At 42.0% G+C, this 26,651-nt stretch overlaps 1 protein-coding gene across 21 annotated transcripts in view; it reads left to right on the forward strand.

Moving 5' to 3' along the window:
• Positions 1–26,651, forward strand: part of LOC122930354 (unconventional myosin-XVIIIa-like) — a 331,901-nt gene that overhangs the window by 174,172 nt on the left and 131,078 nt on the right. For all 21 annotated transcript variants that reach the window (XM_044283690.1, XM_044283691.1, XM_044283692.1 and 18 more), the window contains 5 exons: positions 13,008–13,149; positions 15,498–15,657; positions 17,375–17,561; positions 21,758–21,995; positions 24,934–25,043. In XM_044283690.1, coding sequence (XP_044139625.1) covers positions 13,008–13,149; positions 15,498–15,657; positions 17,375–17,561; positions 21,758–21,995; positions 24,934–25,043 — 837 coding nt within the window. The remainder of the gene's footprint in view (positions 1–13,007; positions 13,150–15,497; positions 15,658–17,374; positions 17,562–21,757; positions 21,996–24,933; positions 25,044–26,651) is intronic.

Here is a 26,651-nt window from a genome sequence, read left to right on the forward strand (position 1 = left end):
ACCAATGCTCATTATATGGAGGGGGGACGCACTGCGCCACCAATGCTTATTATATTGAGGGGGGCACACTGCGCCACCAATGTTTATTATATTGAGGGGGGGCGCACTGCGCCACCAATGCTTATTATATTGAGGGGGGCACACTGCGCCACCAATGTTTATTATATTGAGGGGGGGCGCACTGCGCCACCAATGCTTATTATATTGAGGGGGGGGCGCACTGCGCCACCAATGTTTATTATATTGAGGGGGGGCGCACTGCGCCACCAATGCTTATTATATTGAGGGGGGCTCACTGCGCCACCAATGCTTATTATATTGAGGGGGGGCGCACTGCGCCACCAATGCTTATTATATTGAGGGGGGGCGCACTGCGCCACCAATGCTTATTATATTGAGGGGGGCGCACTGCGCCACCAATGCTTATTATATTGAGGGGGGCTCACTGCGCCACCAATGTTTATTATATTGAGGGGGGGCGCACTGCGCCACCAATGCTTACTATATTGAGGGGGGGCGCACTGCGCCACCAATGCTTACTATATTGAGGGGGGGCGCACTGCGCCACCAATGCTTATTATATTGAGGGGGGCTCACTGCGCCACCAATGTTTATTATATTGAGGGGGGGCGCACTGCGCCACCAATGCTTACTATATTGAGGGGGGGCGCACTGCGCCACCAATGCTTATTATATTGAGGGGGGCTCACTGCGCCACCAATGTTTATTATATTGAGGGGGGGCGCACTGCGCCACCAATGCTTACTATATTGAGGGGGGGCGCACTGCGCCACCAATGCTTATTATATTGAGGGGGGCGCACTGCGCCACCAATGTTTATTATATTGAGGGGGGGGGGGGGGGGGCGCACCCCTTTACAAAATTTGAATTAGAAATAAAATAAAAATTGTCTTTTATCCGTTAATTTATTACATAAAATAAATTAAATGAATAAAAAAAACTACACATATTTGGTATTGCCTTGTTCGTAACAACCGGCTCCATAAATATATCACATTACACACCATGTCCGAAAAGCACCTTAAAAAAATATCATAAAAACTGTTTTAAAAAAAAGCCTTTTTTTTTACCTAACACCACATAAAGTGCAACAACAAGCGTTTAAAAAGGCGCATGTCCCCCAAAATAGTACTAATCAAACCGTCACCTCAACCCGCAAAAAATGAATCCCTAAGGCTACTTTCACACTAGCGTTCGGAGTGGGTCCGTCTGATGTTTCATCAGACGGATCCGCTCCTATAATGCAGACGTTTGCATCCGTTCTGAACGGATCCGCTCATATTAATGCAGACGGTGGCTCCGTTCAGAACGGATCCGTCTGCATTAGAACTTAGAAAAATTTTCTAAGTGTGAAAGTAGCCTGAGTGGATCTGTTCAGACTTTACATTGAAAGTCAATGGGGGACGGATCCGCTTGAAGATTGAGCCATATGGTGTCATCTTCAAGCGGATCCGTCCCCATTGACTTACATTGTAAGTCGGAACGGATCCACTCGCCTCCGCACGGCCAGGCTGCTTGCAGCGTTCAGGTGTCCGCTCACTGAGCGGAGCGGAGGCTGAGCGCTGGCAGGCGGATGCATTCTCAGTGGATCCGCCTCCACTGAGAATGCATTAGGGCCAGACGGCTGCGTTCAGGGCCGCTTGTGAGCCCCTTCAAACGGAGCTCACGAGCGGACACCTGAACGCAGGTGTGAAAGGAGCCTAACTAAGACAATCGGTCAAAAAATAAAAAAAACTGTGGCTCTCAGACTATGGACACACTAAAACAATATTTTTTTGTTTCAAAGCTGCTATAATTGTGTAAAGCTCTGTCATGTTTAGGGATCTATATGTGAGCGTGGCCCTTATAGTGTGACGCTGTCAGCGATGTTTATGGATAGATGCGGGAGCGTGGCTTTTATAGTGTGACGCTGTCAGCGATGTTTATGGATAGATGTGTGAGCGTGGCCCTTATAGTGTGACGCTGTCAGCGATGTTTATGGATAGATGCGGGAGCGTGGCTTTTATAGTGTGACGCTGTCAGCGATGTTTATGGATAGATGCGGGAGCGTGGCCCTTATAGTGTGACGCTGTCAGCGATGTTTATGGATAGATGTGTGAGCGTGGCCCTTATAGTGTGACGCTGTCAGCGATGTTTATGGATAGATGTGGGAGCGTGGCCTTTATAGTTTGTTGCAGTCTGCTATCCCTAAGGTTGTATACCATGAGTAACTAGCACAAGCATAAAAATGATCTACCATTGTGGAAAGATGGAGCTGCTCCCTGTGTGTTAGTTCACTGTCTGCAAACACTGAGCACATGAAGTGCAAGAGACAGAGCAAGGAGGAGTTTATGTAAAAGGTGGGTGGATCTATGGAGGAGGCTGAATATGTATAAGGGGGGCGGATCTATGGAGGAGGCTGAATATGTATGAGGGGGGCGGGTGCAGGGAGGTGATCTTACACTGTAGAAACCAGGAGCTGCTGATCTGCACTGGGAGCCACAATGCACTGCAGCAGGAAGTGATGGCATACATAAACAGATATGTACACAGTCTGCTGGGGACTGTAGGAGCCATGCAGCAGTGCAAAAGCTACCTAAAAACATCTTAGGAAGATAGATTTGGCTACTAACAGTGAGTAAGCAGTTTAAAAAAAAAAATAATTTGATCCCGGACAACCCCTTTAAGGGCATTTTTTGCAAATCTGACCAGTGTCACTTTATGTGGTGATAACTTTAAAACGCTTTTACTTATCCAGGCCATTCTGAAATAGTTTTTTCGTCACATATTGTACTTCATAACACTGGTAAAATGGAGTAAAAAAAAATAATTAATTTTTATTTATAAAAAAAATACCAAATTTACCCAAATTTTGGAAAAATGTGCAAATTTTCAAGCTTCAATTTCTCTACTTCTATAATACATAGTAATGCCTCCAAAAATAGCTATTAGTTTACATTCCCCATATGTCTGCTTCATGTTTGGATCATTTTGGGAATGCCATTTTATTTTTTGGGGACGTTACAAGGCTTAGAAGTTTAGATGCAAATCTTGAAAATTTTCTGAAATTTTTCAAAAATCCACTTTTTAGGGACGAGTTCAGGTCTGAAGTCACTTTGTGAGGCTTACATAATAGAAACCACCCAAAAGTAACCCCATTCTAGAAACTACACCCCTCAAGGTATTCAAAAATTATTTTACAAACATTATTAACCCTTTAGGTGTTCCCCAAGAGCTGATGGCAAATGGAGATGAAATTTCAGATTTTAAATTTTTGGGCCAAATTTTCCATTTTAATCATTTTTTTTCACTAACAAAGCAAGGGTTAACAGCCAAACAAAACTCTATATTTATTGCCCTGACTCTGCAGTTTACAGAAACACCTGATTTGTGGTCGTACACCACTCTATGGCCCCACGTCAGGGCGTAGAGGGAAAGGAACGCCGTGTGGTTTTTGGAAGGCAGATTTTGCTGGACTGGTTTATTTACACCATGTCCCATTTGTAGCCCCTTGATGCACCCCTAGAGTAGAAACTCCAAAAAACGTGACCCCATTTTGGAAACTACTAGATAAGGTGGCAGTTTTTTTGGTGCTATTTCAGGGTACATAGGATTTTTGGTTGCTCTATATTACACTTTTTGTGAAGCAAAGTAACAAAAAATTGAAATTCTGAAATTTCATCTCCATTTGCCATTGACTCTTGTGGAACACTTAAAGGGTTAACAAAGTTTTTGTAAAATCAGTTTTGAAAACCTTGAGGGGTGTAGTTTCTTAAATGGGGTCACTTTTTGAAGTTTCTACTCTAGGGGTGCATCAGGGGGGCTTCAAATGGGACATGGTGTCAAAAATCAAGTCCAGCAAAAACTGCCTTCCAAAATCCATATAGCATTCCTTTCCTTCTGCGCCCTGCTGTGTGCCCGTACAGAGGTTTACGAACCGATATGGGTTGTTTCTGTAAACTAAAGAATCGGGGCAATAAATATTGAGTTTTGATTGGCTGTTAACCCTTGCTTTGTTACGGGAAAAAATAGATTAAAATGGAAAATTTGCCAAAAAATACCTGTTTTGGCACCGTTTTTATTTTTTATTATTTACAACGTTCATCTGACAGATTAGCTCATGTACCATTTTTATAGAGCAGGTTGTTACGGACGCAGGTATACCTAATATGTTTACTTTTTTAAATTTAAGTTTTACACAATAATATCATTTTTGAAACAAAAAAAATAATTTTAATGTCTCCATAGTCTGAGAGCCATATTTTTTATTTATTTTTTGGGCAATTGTCTTAGTTAGGGTCTCATTTTTTGCAGGATGAGATGACTGTTTTAATGGTATGATATACCTTTTTGATCGCTTGCTATTACACTTTTTGTGATGTAAGGTGACAAAATTATGGCTTTTTTTACACCATTTTTATTTTTACGTTGTTCACCTGAGGGGTTAGATCATGTGATATTTTTATAGAGCAGGTTCTTATGGACACGGCAATACTTAATATGTGTATCTTTTTTTTTTTTTATTAAGGTTTTACACAATATCATCATTTTTTAAACCAAAAAAACTTGTTTGTGTCGCCATAGTCTGAGAGCCATAGTTTTTTTTTTTTTATTGAGCCATTGTCTCATGTAGGGGCTCATTTTTTGCGGGATGAGACGACGTTTTTTTATCACTTTTATTGCCTTTTTTTGGAAGTAAGGTGGGCAAAATTTCTATCTTTTATGGTGTTCACTGTATGGGGAATGTAACATGACTGTTTTATAGATCAGGTTGTTATGGACGCGGTGATGTATAACGTGTAGGAAATTAAAAAAAAATTCAATTTTTAATCAGGGATAAATGTTTTTTTTTTACCCCCCACTTTTTTCACCTTTTTTTTTTTTTTTTTTTTTTTTTACCCAGACCCACTTGGTTCTTGAAGATCCAGTGGGTCTGATTTCTGTATAATACAGTACAGTACACCAGGGGCGTAGCTATAGGGGGTGCAGAGGTAGCAGTCGCTACCGGGCCCAGGAGCCTGAGGGGGCCCAAAGACCCTTGTGCTGCATAAGAAGACACACAAAGCACTGGGGGAAGGGAGGCCCAAGTCTAACTCTTGCACCAGGGCCCATGAGCCTTTAGCTACGCCCCTGCAGTACACTATATAGTGTACTGCACTGTATTTCACTCACACTTTGTCAGAACAGATTTCTGCCTTTAGCACAGATCTGTTCAGCACCATGGACAGCAGGATGCCTGAGAAGGCGTCCTGTTGCCATAGGAACCTTCTCCGTCTGCCACAACTGATCAGACGGGGAAGGGGAGGGAGGAGGGCTCCCTCCCTCTGTCACCCCATACTGTCCGGGGGCTGCAAAGGCACAGCTCCCTCCCTCTTCACCTCTTCCATACAGCGGTCACTACGCACCGCGGCATGGAAGGGGTTAAAACGGCGGACATCTGCACCGATGTCTGCCGTTTGAATCAGAGTGTCAGCAATGAGCTGACACTCTGATTCAACCGCTCGGCCACCCTGAAACCGCACCGCCCGCAATTCTCGCCCCCGCAGGCACAAAAACACAGAGGGCTGCAGGGGGGGAGGGGGTAACTTTCAAAAATATGGGCACTTTGAGGTTTCAGAAACTTGCAGAAGCGCTAAAAACCGCAGGTCTGAATTGACCTGCGGTTTGTAGCGATTGGCAATGCGGGGGGGGGGGGGGGGGGCCCCCATGTCACAGGACCCCCCTAGGCATTGTCACAGGGTGCCTGCTGAATGATTTCAACAGGCACACTGTTCCGATCACTGCCGGCCGTGCGGCAGTGATCAAAACTACACAGGACGTACCGGTACGCCCTGGGTCCTTAAGGACTCGGGAAACAGGGCGTAGGTCTCTAAGGGGTTAAAGGGGTTGTGTCATGAAACTTTTTTTTACATTTTTCAAACCAGCACCTGGATCTGCATACTTTTGTAATTGCATGTACCGGTAATTAAATTGCAAATGTGATTTCGGTTTAAGAAGTCTTCTATCAAAGCTGTAACTGAGTGTAACTAAATAGTCTGTCTTCAGCTTTTACTGAGCACTAAATATGTCTGTGCGTAACAGGTTAGATGGGCAGGATAATGGACAGTGGTAGTTAGGCCATATGTCCATGGTCAGGGACTGAGGTAGTGACAAGAGGTGCTGGACGCCCTTGCATGTTACATACAGGCGTCTTCTGCAGGCTGAAGACAGATTCTCCTTAGCAACACTATTAGGGCTTTATACTCTGTTTTCCAGTAGAAAGAAACATCTTTCCCTAATAAAGTACATTACAAAAGTGTTTAACATCCCCCTCCCTACACAATATTAAAAATAAACTAAAACGGCATTTACACTTTAAATATTTAGTATAGCCACTGAGCTATTCAATAAAATGTGTCTGTATAGCGCCACCTGCTGTTTTTTCTTTTCCTTATTTCTCCATCCACCTCACTGAGGTGGTCACATGCACTTAGTTTAAATTTTCAGCTTCCACTAGCCGTATCTTCTGTTAAAAGCTGTGGCAGTTAGCAGAAAGGGCTACAGCAGATAGGACACGCCCCCAGAGAAAGGACACACACCCTGAGCTGCCAGCATGAAATAAAACCCTTTTAAAGGAGTTTCCCATCAGGACAACCCCTGTTCATATGACCTGTAATGACAAATGTCAGGGATCAGCAACCTTCAGCACTCCAGCTGATGTGAAACTACAACTCCCAGCATGCACTTACTTGGCTGTTTTTGTAACATCCATAGTGAAGGGAGGATTGCTGGGAGTTGTAGTTGCATAACAGCTGGAGTGCTGGAGGTCGATACTCTTTGGCATATGCATATCCTAGATGGAGGTTGAGACCTCTGTATGAGTCAGATGATCTTGGAGGCATCTCTTTTATTTAAGACAACTATCTTAATGTGGGTGACGGCTCCTTTCCGAATGTGGTCCCCAGGGCTATCAGCTGAAAACCTAAGGTCCAGCACTCTCCACAAACAATTGACTTTGCTGGGGGAAGTTGCAGGAAGCCACGACAGTTTAATATTACATGGAAAATCTTCAGATGAACGGCCATCCTCATATTGAAAGGATAGCTCAAATCAGGACAGCGGCCAGAATGGGACCCTTTCATGCAGGTGTCCATAGACCCTAATAATAAATATGGATAGGAGTTGTCTTCATGGGATGAGCCCTTTAAATTGTCCCTGTACTTTAAAAAGTGACATATCAAAGTTTTTGAGTTTCAGACCCCCACTGATCTCTAGAACAAGGAGAAAGAAGCACTCTCTCCTCACTGCAGAAGGTTGTGCTCAATGGAAAGTCTGTCAGCGCGTCTCGAGTCCTTCTCCTGCAGCGAGGCGAGACAGCGCGCTCTCCTTTTTATCACAATTTATCTTCGGAAATAGGTGTTAAAGTCCTTGATACCAATATTTTAGCATTCATCACGGAAAATGACCCTGTCAGTGCTCTCTAAATCTCAAAGATCTGTCTGACTGTGTTTTAAATTCCATCCCACAATTCTTCAGAAGCCAGATGGGAAATTATTGGTGCCTATGAATATAAAGTCCCTTATGAATTGCTTTTACCTCTTAATGGCCTGTGGTTGGAAGTTGGGATGCCTCATTTATTTTATGGTCAGCGCTAAACCTTAGTAATCACTGCTTTGATTGACATTTATGGTAGCGTTCTTTTATACTGAAGTTTTATTCAGAAGTCTACTCTAAAATATACGTTTTGCTGACCAGTAGACTGTTATCTTCCCAAGCCTCCAGCAGTGACAATATTATAGGAGAGATTTATCAAAGACCGGCATTTTATACCTGTCTTTGAAGTCTCCTCCGCTGCTGGAGGATGCGCCTAAATTATGACTAGGTGCACTTCTCGGCATAAATTAGGCACATCCACCAGCAGTCTGTGCGCCAGCATGAAATCTACAGGAGCTTGGAACTGCCATAGTTTTTTATTTGCGCCAAGAAACGGGTGCAAATGAAGATAAATGTGTCAGACCCTCTGGCACTCCTCCTCCCCCCTTTCAAAACAGTGTCGGCAGCGTACAGGCGCAGCCGTTTTTTTTAGATGCCACCTATATGTGGCGCTATGGTTTAGTCAACTGCAACTATGCAGTAGATGACCTCTGCAAATGGCAAGTTAGTAGTTATAGCTTAGGCTACTTTCACACCAGCGTTTTTGCTGGATCCATTATGGATCAGCAAAAACGCTTTCGTCATAATAATACATCTGTCTGCATCCGTTCTGAACAGATCCGGTTGTATTTTCTCTAAAATAGCCATGAATGATCCATCTCTAAAACCATTGTAAGTCAATGGGGGACGGATCAGTTTTCTTTTGTGTCCGAGAAAACAGATCTGCCATCATTGACTTACATGTGTCATGACTGGTCCGTCTTGCTCCGCACCGCGGTCAGAAAAACGCTGCTTGCAGCATTATCATGTCCATGATGGGGACACAATCAAACGTAACGGAATGCATTCTGGTGCATTCCGTTTTGTTCATTTCAGTTTTGTCCCCATTGACAATAAATGGGGACAAAACTGAAGCGTTTTCCCCCGCTATTGAAATCCTATGACTGATCTCAATAGCAGAAAAGGAAAGCGCAAGTGTGAAAGTAGCGTTAGCAGCAAGAAGACTGTGTCGGGCTGTGTTCACATGCGTGTTCATCAACTCTGTTTTTCTGCTCTGGCATAGTAACAGAACCATGAAATGGATAGCTGATACAGTAGTTTCCACAGCAGAGGAGAAAGGGCTTTTCCTATAGATATGACTTTAGTAATTCCGGATTTTGTGTCGCAGCCATGCATAAACAATCTGGACAGAATTGCTGAGAGCAGTTTTGTCAGATGTTACATTAATGAAGAGACGGCAAGTCTCCGTGGGATTGAGCGCTGAAGTTATTCCCAACACGTCCATAAGATTTAGAGTCGAACAGTATAGCTGAATCACAGCCTTTAACCACAGAGAACAGTCATGTTTAAGTAGATCGTAACTATGAAACACTCTCCTAAATTGACTGAATTATACGTAGTAACAATAAAGTGCTGGCTTTTTAGGAAGTCGAATGGTGTTTGTCAGCAGTTTGTAATATCTTTGGCACACATGTTGTATGTACCTGTAGAGTCCTGTAGAATACACATGGCTCACACAGCCCAGGCTAACATTTTTCTCCCCCCCCCCCCCTTTCCCTCCCCACAATCGACAATATAGTTTTGTGCAGCGGCTAATAAAACAATCATAATTATATAAATAATTGCTTGACTATTGATTGATCTTGCACTGTAGATCCACAACAGTAAGTTCAGTTTGCCACCATTGTGAATGATGACTTGTGCTTTATCAGATTTCCTATTACATGGCACAGTTATTTGTATTTTCTTCAATTATAGTGCTTTACTGCAGCCTTAAAGCAGAGTGAGGGCCAGTTCATGGCGGCACATGGAGTCCCAAGGGAAGTACATTGTATAATCTTAGGCACTCTGGGTACTGCCATCGAAATGAATATACTACCTTCATAGTACAGTATGTGATGGAACTTTTTTCTCCGTACAGATTGCATATGAATGAGTGAGAAAACCGTTTTGTGCCACTGGCACAGGGGTATAGTACGAGCCCAAACCAGTGCATGGTACTGTATTATCGATTTGTGCTAAAGTATGTGAGCATAAGTCCCAAAATACAAAAATGACTACAGTCCCTTGCAATGACAAAAGGAGCGATGGAGGGAATTATGTGATTTTACAACACATGTAATCCATTTTATGAGCAGAATTTTCATGGATCACATTTAAAGAGGATCTGTCACCACAAAATGCAGTACAATCTAAAAGCACCAAGTTATAGAGCAGAAGCCGAGTGGATTGATATACAGTATATCGTTTTGTGGGAAAGGATTCGGTAAAATTTGTAATTTTATACTTTTATATCTTAGCTTTTCTCACTTCCTATCAGTACAGGAGGGAGGAGTCATCAGTGACTGACAGCTATCTCTGTGTGCACACTTATACACACTGCTATCAATCACTGATAACACCTCCCTCCTGTACCGATGGTTGTTAGAAAGAGCAAAGATAAAAATGCCAAAAATTACAGGTTTTACTGAATCTTTTCTCTCTAAACTATATATCGGTCTGCTCAGCTCCTCCTGCTCTGTCATATTGCACTGCATTTTGTGGTGACAGGTTCTCTTTAACCACCTCCAGTCCGCCCATAGACTAAAAACCTCCGGGAGGTGGTTCTCTATCTCTGAATGGACGTGCAGCTGCAGATCGTCAGTGACAGCAGGGCAACCCTTAGAGAAGGCAGGGACAGTTCCCAGGTGTCCCTGCCTTCTAGATCGCTGTATATGTCATGTGACCGCCGGGGTCAGAGAGTGCAGGAGCTGTCGGGTCTTTCACGATCAGCCCTGCGCTGTACATCCTCTCTGGGGGGTGTATTTCTCTGGTAACTGGGGCTACTATGTCAGCCCCAGTTACAGGAGAAATCAATAGTGGGGGGGGGGAAAAAAAGGTGAAGTTAAATGTCCCCCAGAGGTCTTGTATGACCTTATGGGGGACGAGAAGTGTAAAATAAAAAATAAATAAAATAAAGTGTTAAAATAAAAAATTCCCCTAGTAAGGAATTTAAAAAAAATGTTAAAAATAGGAAAAATAAAATAGACATATTTGGTATTGTTGCGTCCGTGAAGGTCGGCTCTATAAATATATCACATGATCCGCCCAGTCCAAAAAACACCATAAAAAAAATAATAATAAAAACTGTCAAAAAAAGCCATTTTTGTCACCTTACATCACAAAAAGTGCAACACCAAGTGATCAAAATAGCGTTTGTCCCACAAAACTGTACCAATAAAACAATCACCTTGTTTCGCAAAAAATGAGCCCCTACATAAGAAAATTGCTCAAAAAATAAAAACAAACTATAGCTTTCAGAACATGGACACATTAAAACATCATTTTTTTTGTTTCAAAAATGCTATTATTGTGTAAAACTTAAATAAGAAAAAGTATACATATTGGGTATCGCCACGTCTGTAACGATCTGCTCTATAAAAATGTCACATGACCTAACCCCTCAGGTGAACGCTGTAAAAATAAATAAAAACTGTGCTAAAACAACCAATTTTTTGGTCACCTTGCCCCATAAAGTGTTAAATTGAATGATCAAAAAATCATATGTACCCCAAAATAGTACCAATAAAACTGGCACCTTATCCCCTAGTTTCCAAAATGGGGTCACTTTTTGGAAGTTTCTACTGTAAGGGTTGCATCAGGGGGGCTTCAAATGGGCCATGGCATCTAAAAACCAGTTCAGCAAAATCTGCCTTCCAAAAATTATGCGGCGCTCCTTTTCTTCTGCTCCCTGCCGTGCTCCCTTACATCAGTTTACGACCTCATGTGGGGTGTTTCTGTAAACCACAGAATCGGGGTAATAAATATTGAGTTTTGTTTGGCTGTTAACCCTCAATGTGTTTAAGAAAAAAAATGGATTAAAATGGAAAATCTGCGGAAAAAGTGAAATTTAAAAATGGGATCTCCATTTTCCTTTAATTCTTGTGGAACGCCTAAAGGGTTAACAACGTTTGTAAAATCAGTTTTAAGTAACTTGAGGGGTGTAGTTTCTACAATGGGGTCATTTATGGGGGTATCCACTATGTAAGCCCCACAAAGTGACTTCAGACCTGAACTGGTCCTTTAAAAAGTGGGTTTTGGCAATTTTCATAAAAATCTAAGCCTTCTAACGTCCTAAAAAAATCAAATGACATTTCCAAAATGATGCCAACATAAAGTAGACATATGGGGAATGTTAAGTAATATTTTATGAGGTATCACTTTCTGTTTAAAAAGCAAAAAAATAGAAATTTGGAAAATTGTGAATTTTTCAATTTTTTTTTGTAAATTTGGGATTTTTTCATAAATAAAGGTGAAATATATTAACTCAAATTTATGACTGTCATGAAGTACAATGTGTCACAAGAAAACCAACTTTGAATTGCTTGGATAAGTAAGTGTTCCAAAGTTATTTCCACATAAAATGTCAGATTAGCTAAATTAGTCCTGGTCAGGAAGGGGGCAAATGGCCCGGATGTGAAATGGTTAACTAGTATTCATCTTTTACTGCACTTCACAGGGCTCGGGGGACGTGCCTATTTAAAAAATTGGGCACACAGATAAATTTTGGTCAAACTTGCTGATTTCAGAGACAACAGCTGACCATCTACAGTATATGGAGGGATGTTGGAGGGAAAGAAGGATTGTGCTGTTGGATCCCTTTGTTCTCTCCCCTCTCTATTCAGAACACATGCAGTCTTGGTTGAGCTAAACTTGCATGTGCATGGTGGGTGTGGGACGAAAGCATATGGCCAGCTTTACTACTATATAATATATATTTAATTTATTTACTTATACTGTATAAACCAATAAAGTTCTAACTATCTTAAAAACCTGTTAAAGAGAGAAAAAAAAACTCTAGTTTACGAGCTGTAATTGGTGACTGTGAAGGAAGTACAGGGACAATGTCTCCACTGAGGATCTTTATCTCATCCTACAATGAGGGCTGTAATTTTACCTTGTAGTCTGACCTAGACTGAATTTTCAAAAGCGCCAAGAAACCAGACTAAAATGTTTTACTGCAAAATGATGTGTTTTTACTATCTCGAGCATTAAGTATTGATTCCTCCCTTCAAGTGCCTTTTTAAAATAGGACTGAGAATCACCCCTGCTGACTCTTCTGCTTTATTATTATTTTTTTTATCCCCTTTACTGCCATTTCATCAAGAAAATCAGGCTGGCAATTAGAGGCAGAGCTGCCTGGAGGACTGGAGAAATGAGATTGCGGATAAGAGGGGATGGAGCAGTTTGTTACCCTGATTAATGGGGTTTTGTTAGCCGGTCTCATTCCTTGTGCTTGCACTTCTTTGCACATGAAAAATAAGTCGCAAACTACTGTTTGACAGGGTTAGACAGGAGAACTGCTTTCTGGGTAATGAACTTGGTTTTAATCGCAGGTAAGGACCCTTGCGAGGACTGACGAGGCCAGAGGTCTTTTGTGGTTACTGGAAGAAGAAGCATTGCAGCCTGGTGGCAATGAGAACAGCCTTTTGGAACGACTGTTTACTTACTATGGACCTCAGGAAGGAGAAGAGAGTGGTAATAAAATTTGTCTCATCTTCTTGTTTCTTAACATTTATGAATGAGGCTGCAACAGTCATACTATACCACAATTGTATGTATTTTAGCAGTTTTTATTTTTTCAGTTTCTTTTGATTTTATGAGGGGCACAAACAATAATCTTCTCTTACCATTCAGAAATGGTTGTGACGCTTCTGCTGGTGGAACTGATATTCTTATGTGTTATTTAGTACTTGTACTAGTACTTGTGTAACCCTGTATTACACAAAGTGCTGTACTGATCGAAGGGTCTTAAAGGGCATCTGGCAGCAGATTTTTCCCTATGAAACTGGTTGATCTGCTGAATGTGCGGTTGGCAGCTGAAGGCATCTGTGTTGGTCCCATGTTCATATGTGCCCGCATTACTGTGAAAAATTATGTTTTACTATATGCAAATGAGCCTCTAAGAGCAACAGGGGTGTTGCTCTTACACCTAGGCACTCAGCATTCTCTGCAACTGTCGCACCCTCTCTACTTTGACAGGGCCAGGCCAGTTTTCTCATCAATGCAGGGAAGAAATGGATGCAAATGAGCTTTTAACAAGCTCTGCCTCTAATGCTACCAGATGTAAGGCAGCTATCCTATAAGTCAATTATGATTTAGATAATAAATAAGCCAGCACCTCATCTGCAGGCAGCTGTTTCTGGGTGAATGCCCCTCATTAGTGCAGAGCAAAGAATACAGCTGTCTGCAGTTGAGGTGCTGGCTTATTTATTATCCAAGTTATGTCTCAAGGCCTAGTTAAAGGGTCGAACATTAACTTAGGATAGCGGCCTTACATCTGGTGGCATTAGAGGCACAGCTTGTTAAGAGCTAATTTGCATACCTTTCTTCCCAGAATTCCAGAGGAGCATGTATGGCCTATAAGTCTCCTCATGCTGATTGAGGTGCTCTCCCCCATGGAGAGATAGTACCCCAAAAATCTCAGCAATACAGTCACATATGAACATGGGACCAAAACAGATGCCTTCGGCTGCAAGAGCACATTCTACAGGTCAACCGGTTTAATATAAGTAAATCTGTTGGCAGATGCCCTTTAAAACAATAAGCTGATCACAGTGAATTTGAAGTGTTCAATTCCTCTGCAGCACCACCACAGGGGAAATTGAGCATTACACAGTTCAGTTGGCTTTTTGTGTAATGTAAGGTCCTCCAGAGTGTGAGACACTCTTTTTAGCTACAATTCACTGTGGCTAAAAGTCGAAAGTCCCGAACAGGGGAGCCACCCCACTTTGTGACAATGGTTTTCTAAAATGGACATGTTCTTTAAAAGAGGTTAACTCACTAAAGACATTGACATTATATCACAAGTATATACCATCCATCAATTTCTAATTGATGACGATCTGAGCTCTGTTACTCCCACCGATAACTAGCGAAGAAAGCCTTTGACTGGAAACACGGATCACGGACGCGGATGACAAACAGTGCATTAGCCGAGTTTTCCACGGCCCCATTGAAAGTCAATGGGTCCGCAGAAAATCATGGAAAACGGAACAACGGACACGGGACACAACAACGACTGTGTGCATGAGGCCTAAGGGTACGTTCACATCTGTGGCAGTGCATCCAGCAGGCTGTTCTAGCAGCCTTCCTGACTTTGCCGGATCCAGCATTGTTGAATCTACACTTCTCCGCCATATCCCCAATGACTATAAAGGGGACTGGTGGGGATCTGGCCAATCTACGATATGACTGCTGTGTTTTGGCCCTGCAAAAACCATTGCATGCAACAGTTTTTGTCCACCCAACAGCCAGCATTTGTGCTGGATCGGGCATCCGGACATGTGAACATAGCCTAATTGAATCATTAATTGAAAGGGGCTTGATCAAAATAATGCTGCAGATGTTGTGAAATGCTGCAGATGTTGGTTATAGTGTATTTCCTTCTGAAATATTGGGGAAAAAGGGTTGCTCCAGATAATGTTCTGATGAAAAAGATAATTTGATTGGAGAGGGAAAACCTCTAGAGAAGTCCAGCAAGTTGTAGGCTGCAAAACAGTGTAAGAAGACCATCCTGCTTCAAGTCTAGTCTTTCTTACGAAAGTTAATGGATATTTACTATATGAGGACAGGTAGCAATTTGTTCTAATTTTGTATTTGATATTGGATAAAATATAATGTCAGGCAAAATCTGAAATTAATCTTTGTCTCCAGGTAAGATTTTGTCAGGTGGAAGATCCTGCCATGCAAAAATCTTGGAGATACTCAACTTTCCTTGTTCTGTCTGCGGGTTTTTGTTCACCTGAACTGTAGGTTAATTATTGGGTCATGAAATTACTTCTGCTTTGTCCCACTTACACGATTATACTTTTATCTATTCTCAGGTAAGAAACCATTACTGCGAAGCAATAAAGAACATCACTTCATGCTGGGGCACTCCTATGGCACGAACTGGGTGGAATATGACGCAACCGGATGGTTAAACTATGTCAAACAAAACCCAGCCTCTCAAAATGCTTCTAGTTTGTTGCAAGATTCCCAGAAGTAAGACAAGTCAAATTTTCTTCATTTTTCTCTTTCTACCTCACTGAGGTGGATGCATATGCTCAGTTCTATCTTTTAACTGCCTCCTGAGCTGTAATGAGGAGGGAGCTGCAGCAGAAAGGACAAGCCCTTTTTGCTGCCAGCTTGATATACATCTTGTAGAGCATATGGCTCAATGAATGGGGAGATCTCTGGATCCATGTGAGGTACAGGGCTGGTTCTAGCGTTGTTAGAAAGAGATTGTTATTTACTAAATGTTATCGGATTTTCATTTTTTACATTAATCGTGGGATAACCCTCTTAAGGAAAGGATATATGTTCAGAGGACAGGCTCAGTTAGCTTCGGCTTTTTATATAAAAAGTTGATAGTAACTGGTAGTCCAACTGATCCCATTGTGTGCAGCAGAACTCATTTGTGACCGTCACTATGTCCAGCGTCCTTAAAAGTTGCCAATCCTAGCCCAAAAAATTATTTTATATGCTCCTTCTACCATCACCTTTCTATTTCTAGAGTTCTTGGTGCACCTCCACTTCTATGTTTTCTGTAAAGATTCTAGAAGATGGCCGATTGTAAGCTGGGACCATCATTGATCACTTGAGCAAACGGGTAATTGGTGTTCTTCCAAACACACACATCACCACAAATTTGATTTATATATATTCATATATATGAACATGACATCTTAAGCCTCACCCTTTTCCTCATTACACAACACCCCCCTGACGAACTGTGCGCTATGGATTTTTCTACAGCTAGGTGTCTCAAATCGTGAGTTGCAACTAAATTTGTCACAGTTTAGGGCATTTCTAGCACAATGTCTAGGTGCACGCACATTAGTAAAAGTGGGCCGATTGGCTCAGAATTTGAGGTAAAAAATGAACATCATATAATACATTACAATCTCTTTCTAACAAAGCAAGAACCAGCCCTGTACCTCACATGGATCCAGAGATCTCCTCACTTATTGCTCTACTAGATTTATATCAAGCTGACAGCTCAAGGGGAGTGTCTTTTCTGCTGCAGCTAAGGGGGCGTGTCCATGATCTCCCTATCACAGCTCAGGAGGAAGTTGAAAGATAAAACTGAGCATGTGCGGCCTTCTGAGTGAGCAGGTCAAAGAAATAAGAATAAGAAAAAAGAGCAGGTGGCTCTATACAGATACATTTTATTGAATAACTCAGTGGCTATGCAAAATTTTTAATTACATGCAATTACAAAAGTATTCGGATCCAGATGTTGGTTCGAAAACTGTAGAATATTTGTCGTGGGACAACCCTTTTAATATAACTTCATAAAGCTGCATGCCATATGAGAAAAAAAACTTGTGTGTGCTTCGCATTAAATCCCAGGCAAAGGAACTGTATTCCTGATCTGTACAACATGCGCCCATCATATTGCAGTGTGCACAAAGCCTTAGTTCAAATGAAACGTGGTGAGAGTGTTTGTAAAAACAAGTAAGAAAAGTTTTCGGTTGAAATATTTCGGCTATCATTTTTCATTTTCACTTTGTCACTTCTAAGCTCACATGTGATGGTTTCCCTGGGAGTGCAGCTCTTGCTGTACATATTGATGAACACTCCAGTGAATGTGCAGCATTATTACTTCTGAGATATTTTGATATATTTTATCCTTGTTTAGTGATCTTTTATTAATATAAATGAAAATTGTCTTTGAAACACACATACAGCTTAAAATCCTTTTTTTACTCAACCACAGGAAAATAATTAGCAGCTTATTTGCTGGCAGAGCGGGCACAGCGACCGTCTTGTCGGGTTCAGTAGCTGGCCTGGAGGGGGGGTCCCAGCTGGCCCTCCGCAGAGCAACCAGCATGCGAAAGACATTTACGACTGGCGTGGCAGCTGTGAAGAAGAAGTCACTGTGTATTCAAATTAAACTTCAAGTAGTAAGTGGAGATTCTGAGATGTCTGTATGTATGTATGTGTATATATATATATATATATATATATATATATATATATATATATGTGTATGTATGTATTCTACAACTCCTAGAGGAATGCTTGCTATTTGTATCTGTCATTTATGGACTCAAGTGATTCATCAATGTTTGGATTCAACCCCCTTTAGAATATATTAACTACCTATACCAATACTAATATGGGGCATTTTTTGTGTGTATTAGGCCGCATTCACGTATCCACGTATATGTGTGAATGCGGCCTAAGGCTACTTTCACACCTGCGCTTTCCCTTTCTGCTATTGAGATCCGTCATAGGATCTCAATAGTGGAGGAAAACGCTTCTGTTTTGTCACTATTCACTGTCAATGGGGACAAAACTGAGCTGAATGAAACAGAGTGCACCAGAATGCATTCCATTTGGTTGCGTCCCCATCGCGGACAGAATAAGGTTGCAAGTGATGTGGTGCGGATCAGTTTTCTTGGACACAAAAGGTACATATAGTACAGTATATTGAACCCTGCGCTGATGCTGCGTTCGCATCACCACTAGTAATTTCCAATGTTCTGCTCTGCAGATTATGCCTAGTTTTTCTGTGCAGATTCTTGTTCGGGAAAACAGCAGTGTCATACAGTACCAGCAAAGTGTATGAGATTGGACAACTCTAATGTACACTTTGCTTTTTTTGTTCTATGTGAATTTTTAATCTGCAACATGTAATTTCTTTGTGCAGATTTTACCCTTTTCAATGCAAGGGTGAGATCTGAGGCAAAACCACAAGTAACACTTTGTGCGGAAATGCACAGAAATCCACATGGAAATCTGTGCGAATTTTCTGTTGTAGCCTTAGAGGAGAAGAACAATGATGAATAATTTAAAGGGACCCTGTCACCTCCAAAAACCATCCCAAACCATCAGAAGTACCTGAAAGTAGCCCGCAGTGTATTTCTAATGATCATTTTCTTCCTGCATTCGGATGTGGCAAAAGCTCTGAAAAAGTTATTTTATCCTCTGCCCGCTTTATTTTCTAGTCAGCCTTGAAGTCAAGGGGGCAGCGGTCTCCTTGCTTCAAGTCAAGGTAATCGCACCCCCTTCCCTGCCCCTTCACCTGTGACTGACAGCTGGCTGTTTGGCAAAGCCAGCTGAACTCTCCTGCATAAGCGTTGTCAGTCACGGGCAAAGGAGCAGGGAAGGGGGTTCAGTTACCTTGACTTGAAGCAAGGAGACCGCTGCCCCCTTGACTTCAAGGCTGACTAGAAAATAGCGCAGGCAGAGGATAAAAGAACGTTTTCAGAGCTTTTGCCACATCTGACTGCTGAAAGAAAATGGTCATTAGAAACACACTGTGGGCTATTCTCAGGTACTGCTGGTGGTTTGGGATGTTTTTTGGAGGAGACAGGTTCCCTGTAAGTGCCAGCATTTAAGTTAATTGAATGGCGCAAAAGATCTCCTTGACGATAAAGGGGTCTGTTTGGATTGCTGATCATTTTTTACCAGACAGAAAAGTCATGCATTCAGGCTGGAGGGCCGCAGTTTGAGGATGCCTGTTATAGAGTTTCAGATGGCTAACACAGTCACTAAGGCCTCTTTTACACGAGCGTGTCCAGATTAGGTCCGGATGCGTCCCGGCGCATTGCGGCAAACCCGTGCGAGTAGGTACGCAATTGCAATCAGTTTTGACTGCGATTGCGTTCCGTTGTTCAGTTTTTGCATGCAGTTCTGTTTTCTTGATGGAATCTGCCATAAAGGCCTCGAACAGAGCCTTTGATGTAGACGTGAACGTGCCCTTGTCTGACGAAAACCAGTTGTTTACCTGACTGAAACACTTAGGCCCCTTTCACACGGGCGAGATTTCAGCGCGGGTGCAATGCATGAGGTGACCGCATTGCACCCGCACTGAATCCGGACCCATTCATTTCTATGGGGCTGTGCACATGAGCAGTGATTTTCACGTTCACGTAACGCAGGCCCCATAGAAATGAATAGGGTTGCGTGAAAATTGCAAGCAAGTGCGGATGCGGTGCGATTTTCATGCACGGTTGCTAGGAGACGATCGGGATGGGGACCCGATCATTATTATTTTCCCTTATAACATGGTTATAAGGGAAGATAATAGAATTCTGAATACAGAATGCATAGTACAATAGGGCTGGAGGGGTTAAAAAAAAAAATATTTTTTTTTAACTCTCCTTAATCCACTTGTTCACGCAGCTGGCATCTCTTCTGTCTTCATCTATGAGGAAAAGGACCTTTGATGATTGTCACTACGCTCATCACATGATCCATCACCATGGTGATGGATCATGTGAATGACCATGTGATGAGCGTAGTGACATCATCAAAGGTCCTTTTCCTCACTGATGAAGACAGAAGAGATGGCGGCTGTGCGAACAAGTGGATTAAGGTGAGTTAAATTATTTTTATTTTTTAACCCCTCCAGCCCTATTGTACTATGCATTCTGTATTCAGAATGCTATTATTTTCCCTTATAACCATGTTATAAGGGGAAATAATACAATCTACACAACCTTGAAACCAAACCTAAACTTCTGCGAAGAAGTTCGGGTCCGAGTACCACATTCAGTTTTTTATCACACGCGTGAAAACACATTGCACCCGTGCAATAAAAACTGAACAGCGGAACGCAATCGCAGTAAAAACTGACTGCAATTGCGTACCTACTCGCACGGGTTTGCCGCAATGCACCGGGACGCATCCGGACCTAATCTGGACACGCTTGTGTGAAAGAGGCCTTAGTGACTGTGTGTTAGCCATCTGAAACTCTATAACAGGCACCCTCAAACTGCGGCCCTCCAGCTGTTGCAAAACTACAACTCCCAGCATGCCCGAACAGCCTACAGGTATCAGCCTACAGCAGGGCATTGTGGGAGTTGGGTTGTCTCACTTCAGCAAATGGCATATATCATGTAGAGAAAGTTACTACAAGGCACTTACTACTGGCTGGATTCATTTTTCCATCACATTATACACTGCTTGTATCCAGGGGTTATGACCACCCTGCAATCCAGCAGCAGTAGTCGTGCTTGCACATTATAGGAAAAGGCGTTGGATTCTGTGGTAGCCAAGACCATGGTAACATGCATAGGCACTCATGCGCAGCAGTTCCTGTTCCGACCACCTCGTATCTGCGCTGCAGCGGTGGTTGTAACCATGGAAACAGGCAGTGTATAATGTGATGGAAAAAGGAATCCAGCCAGAAAAGGAAGAAATATGGACAATCGCAATATATTAGTAAGTGCTGTGTATTAACTTTATCTACATGATAAATGCCATTTGCTGAAGTGAAACAACCCCTTTAAATAAGCACTTAGAAAGGGTGTGTACCCAACAAATAGCGACACCCGCCTCATTTGAATAACCATATGCATATACAATTGAGAATTGTGCCTGATACATATAGATGTCCAGATGCACCCAATGAAAATGTGGCATATGTGACCAGAACTTACTGTGAATAATGTCCATGTAAAGGTCAGGAACATACATCCCTACTGACAAGACCACGACTAGGGTCTGTGCAGGATCAAAGGTGCTGTTTGAGTGTCAGCTCACCTGCGGTTAGGAGGAGGCATGATGTCCCTTTAAGGGGAGGTGATAGAGTGGCCTCTGTAGTAGCTAGGCAGCTAAAGGTCCTGTTTGTGTAGCGGTGTGCATGTCGTGCAGCAAAGACATGAAGTCACTGTAGTAGGCGGTAGTACAATGCCTGATTCTTCTCCCAGGAAAAAAACCACTATCAGAAGTGTCTGGCAGTCCCGTTCACTTCTCTCCCAATCGACTACACATTTACAATATACACACTTGGCCGAAGTGTATGTGTATAAGGAAGTCTGGAGAGCTAGCAGATCGTTTGGCCAACAGCTATTGACTATGTATGGCCACCTTTAGAAGAGGCTGTCCTGTCAGACACATGAGTCTTGAGGCTGGGGAGTCAGGAGTCATACAAGATAGGCTCATGAACAGCTTGGCCACGCTGGATGAATATCCTGTACGAATGTGTATAGATCTACACATACTGATCTAAAACAGAAAATTACATATTTCTTCTTTTGTTTCCATATTAATTAAAGGAATACTTTTGTCTATTTACAATGAAATTTCTTATCCTATTTGTCCATGTTATTATCTGTTAATAATCAATTTTTTTTATTGTTCTCTGTAGGATGCTCTGATTGATACCATCAAGAAGTCCAAAATTCACTTTGTCTACTGCTTTCTGCCTAAAGCTGAGTCATTTACCAGTGGGGCTCGGCTGGTACCAGCTGCACGAGTTGGCTCCAGTGAGTCAGATCTGTCAGGTGAACGTTGTGATGCAGAGCTTATGCAAGTCGACGTCCCTCTGTTGCGAGCTCAGGTCCGAGGGTCCCGCGTTCTGGATGCTCTTCGCATGTATAGACAAGGTAATTGCCTACTGCTGATTGCAAATTGCTATTCTTTTTGTTTGTTATAATGCAACAGGCAGATGGATGCTGGTCGTCACTAGCAGAGTATGGCGTTCTCTACACACGCTTAATACTGGCTCACTACACAACCAAACGGGACCTCCTGCTGTTAAATGGAGAGCGTGCTGAAAACATTGCATTGCCAACTTGCTCCTGGTATTGTTTGCCACTAAAATCACTTCCTAGTTCTTGCTATTTTTCGATCGAGTAGGTACAATAGTCAGATATGATACTCCTCTTGTTTGGAACTGTAGTGTGTTATTTGTATTTATTTTTTTATAGGTGACTATGCTACCTCCTACTGTTCATGTTCTAGAGCAGGAATCGGCAACCTCCTGCACTCCAGCTGTTCTAAAACTACAACTCCCAGAATGATTCAGTCACTTCTATGGGAGTTAGAACGGCAGAAAATGTTGCACTCTCGGAGTTGTCGTTTTACAGCAGCTGGAGTGCCGAAGGTTGCTGTTCCCTGTTCTAGACAGTTAAGAGTATTCTGGGACATAAAAAAATGAAACAGAAAGCAGACAAGGTGCCAAAAGTATTACCTCGAAAAAAATCCTCTGCCACTTCAGGGGTGCCACCCTGATGCTGCAGTGTTTTCTCGTGCTTCTCTGCAGTAATGACATTGTAATGTCAATAGTTATTTTGATTATTTTTGCCCATCTACTGCTTTTTGCCACATTTTTAAATGTCCCCGACAACCCCCTAAACAGAAAGTTCTAAGTATAGGCAGCAGATTCTCTTTTATTGGGACCTGAGATGTGGCTGTGTGTCTGATTAAATTTGGGCTACAATACCACAATTGCATCCACTTCAGCTGCCTATCAGAGCTATTGAAGTGGCTGCAGTTGGGCTATGGTTCATTGTTAATGGGACATCTATGAAATACACTAAAGTTGGCTACTCTAGCGACAGGTTCCTGTTTAACTCTTAGGCCTCTTTCACATGGGCGTCATGGATTTGGGCCAGATAAGATGCAGGTGCGTCGTGGGAAAATGCTTTATTTTTCCGCGAGAGTGCTAAACATTTTAATGCGTTTTGCACGCGCGGGAGAAAAATCGGCATGTTTGGTACCCAGACCCGAACCCGGACTTCTTCACAGAAGTTCGGGTTTGGGTTAGGTGTTCTGTAGATTTTATTTTTTTCCCTTATAACATGGTTATAAGGGGAAATAATAGCATTCTTCATACAAAATGCCTAGTAAAATAGTGATGGAGGGGTTAAAAAATAAAATTAAAATTAAAATAACTCGCCTTAATCCACTTCTCTTCTTTCTTCTTTGAGGAAAAGGACCTGTGGTAACGTCACTGCGAGCGCAATGACGTCACCACAGGTCCTTTTCCTCCTGGACAGCAAAGAAGAACACAGAAGAGAAGCTGGGCTGCGCAAACTAGTGGATTAAGGGGAGTTAATTTTTTTTTTTATAAAAAAAATTTAACCCCTCCATCACTATTTTACTAAGCATTCTGTATTAAGAATGCTATTATTTTCCCTTATAACCATGTTATAAGGGAAAATAATAATGATTGGGTCCTCATCCCGATCATCTCCTAGCAACCATGCGTGAAAATCGCACTGCATCCGCACTTGCTTGCGGATGCTTGCGATTTTCACACAGCCCCATTCACTTCTATGGGGCCTGCATTGCGTGAAAAACGCACAATATAGAGCATGCTGTGATTATTACGCAATGCACAAGTTATGCTTGAAAATCACCGCTCATGTGCACAGCCCCATAAAAATGAATGGGTCCGGATTCAGTGCGGATGCTATGTGATCACCTCACGCATTGCACGCGCGCGGAAATCTCGCCAGTGTGAAAGAGGCCTTATTGTTTCGTCCACCTTACATTCATGCCCCAGCTTACTCTGGGGGCAGTAAGCTGTTTTTGTTAAAACATTGCCATTATTCCCACCTCCTATGGCCACTGAAACAATAGCTCTCTATCCATAGAAGCATCTGACTAGGTATGCTGCTCATTATGATAAAAAAGGGAAGAAAAAACTGTTAAAATAAACAAACAGATCCCCCTAAAAAAAAATCAATGGACATCTCCCAGCAATGGGATCAATACAGGCTCCCTACTGAGCTTGTGCTGGATGGTGCATCAGTCAATAGATAGCGACAGATTAGGAGACAGAACATAAGCGTCCGGGTCTCAAGTCAATTGAAGTGGAATTCTCAAAACAATTGCAAGCAGAAGCTGCTTTTCCAATAACCAGCTCAGTGCTTGATTTAATTACACACGCACACACAACTGCATTCAGCTCCTCAATCTCCCGTATAAATGAATTTCAGGTTGTTTTCCCGTTCTGTTTGCAGACACTCCGCACAAACATGACCCTGACCGCACTCCGGCTTGTTACATTATCACTTCCAGGTTCTTGCTTCAGTTAAACAAATTGTTGCATAGTTTTCAGGATAATTATACATGTCATGTACTTCAACCACAACTTTCTTTGCTTTTTACACTTTTGTAAAATGGAAAATATGATGTTGGGTGAAGTTAGCTTTTTATCTAGAAGGAAGAAAACAGTCTTGTCTTGTTTTGGGTCGCTACCCTGTACACCTTGGAGGAGAGCTAGTTTGCATACTTTTTTTTTTTTTTTTTTTTTTTACACCTGGACCATTTTCTGTAAGTCTTTGAGAACCAATAACCCCCAGAGCTTTTCTGATGGGAAATGTGGGGACAACTTCTGTAAGACATGTGCATATGGATTCAAAGTACTTGTTTCTAGAATAAAGCAATGGATCGCGAAGTGCAAGGTTTCATTAGCTAAGCCAGCCCTACAAAGGCAAATCTTGTGGCAGACTTCCTTTAAGCAGTATGAGGTGTATTGTCATGAAACGTATGGGTACAGTCACCCTAATGTCCTGTTGAATTTATATTTTTTAGGTTATCCTGATCACATGGTCTTTTGTGAATTCCGGAGACAGTTTGATGTCTTAGTTCCTCACCTTACAAAGAAACATGGTCGCAACTATATTGTCACAGATGAAAAGAGGGTATGTTTCCTTTAATTAAAAATACTGATGCTTGCGAGGCACTTGACAGTATCTACAATGTATTTCTCCAGTTGGCTATACCAGGCATTGACGGAGCCTATAACTGACATTTATCACTTAGCCACAAGATAGGTGATAAATGTCTGATTGCCCCATCAGTCGCAACGATGGGGATCCCAAGTCTCCACCCCCACCCCGTTCCTCCTGACTGCATAACCACAGTGAGAAGGACTTTAAATGGAGTGGCACATGAGCATGAACGCTACTGCTCTGTTTAAATTTGATGAAACTGATGGAGACAGCCAAGTACAACGGTCAGCAGTTTCCGTCAGCTCCATAGACACTAAATGGAGCAGCAGGACGCATCGGTGGCATTCTAGAGGTTGCCCCCCTGTGTCTTCTGTGGATAGGTGATAAATATTAAGTGTGGAAAACACCTTTTAAAGGGCTTATTTCATGAATAATGTAAAAAATGAAAATCAGCCATCATATAGTACATGCCAATCTCTTTCTAACAAAGCCACAACCAGCCCTGTACCTCACTTGGATCCAGAGATCTACACATTCATTGCTCTGCTAGATTTATATCAAGCTGGCAGCTCAAGGGGAGTGTCTTTTCTTCTGCAGCTCAGGAGGTGTGTCCATGATCTCCCTATAACAGCTCAGGAGGCAGTTGGAGGATGAAACTGAGCATGTGCGGCCATCTCAGTGAGCAGGACAAAGAAATAAGAAAATAAGTGGCACTATGCAGATACATTTTATTGAATAACTCAGTAGCTATACAAAATGTTTAATTACATGCAATTACAAAAGTATTCAGATCCAGGTGCTGGTTTGAAAACTGTAGAATATTTTTCGTGGGACAACCCCTTTAAGGATTCTGTTACTTACAAAAAAAATTGACATTGAAAATGAAACGCCAGAAAGAAAGCATACCTTTCTTTCTCATTTAAATGTTTTCAATGGCATTTGTTTCTCACACTTCTTTGGCATGCATTGTTAGACAATGCAGCATAGTGTGAAATTAGTCAGCACAAAATGTTGGACTAATTTTGAGTAAAAAAATTATTATTTTTTTATCATTGTTTTTAATTTTATTAGCTCAATTTCTTATGAAATCTTGTGATGCCGCAGTACTGTGTAGGATCATTGGAATTTTACAATAAGCGTGGAATTTGGCTTTTGTGATAGGAGTTGGCATCACTGTTAAATGTGGAAAATGATGTCCTTAGTTGAATGAGTGATATTCAGCTTGTAGCAGGTAATGCTTTCAGAGAATGAATGCAGCGTTTTGCCTTTGGTATTGCTGGCTTCGGGCCCAATGTGTCTGAATTGAATTTCTATAGTAAATTATATGGATGTCCTGTTCCACTTTGATGTCTTTCTCCGTAGCTCGTACAGCGACAATTGCATTTCACAGCAGCGGCACATCAGGGTGATGACTGTAAATACCATTGGGCTTGCCAAATTAGAATTTAGTGCAGAATTGGGGTTGATCCAGTTTTTTTTATTTGTCAACCTATCTGCATCAAAATGCATTTTAATTTAGCTTTCAAGTCTTCTCCTAGGTTTGCATGGCTATGGGGGATTTTACAGCGAAGCTGTTAA

This window comes from Bufo gargarizans, chromosome 3, assembly GCF_014858855.1.
Source record: "Bufo gargarizans isolate SCDJY-AF-19 chromosome 3, ASM1485885v1, whole genome shotgun sequence".
NCBI lineage: Eukaryota > Metazoa > Chordata > Amphibia > Anura > Bufonidae > Bufo > Bufo gargarizans.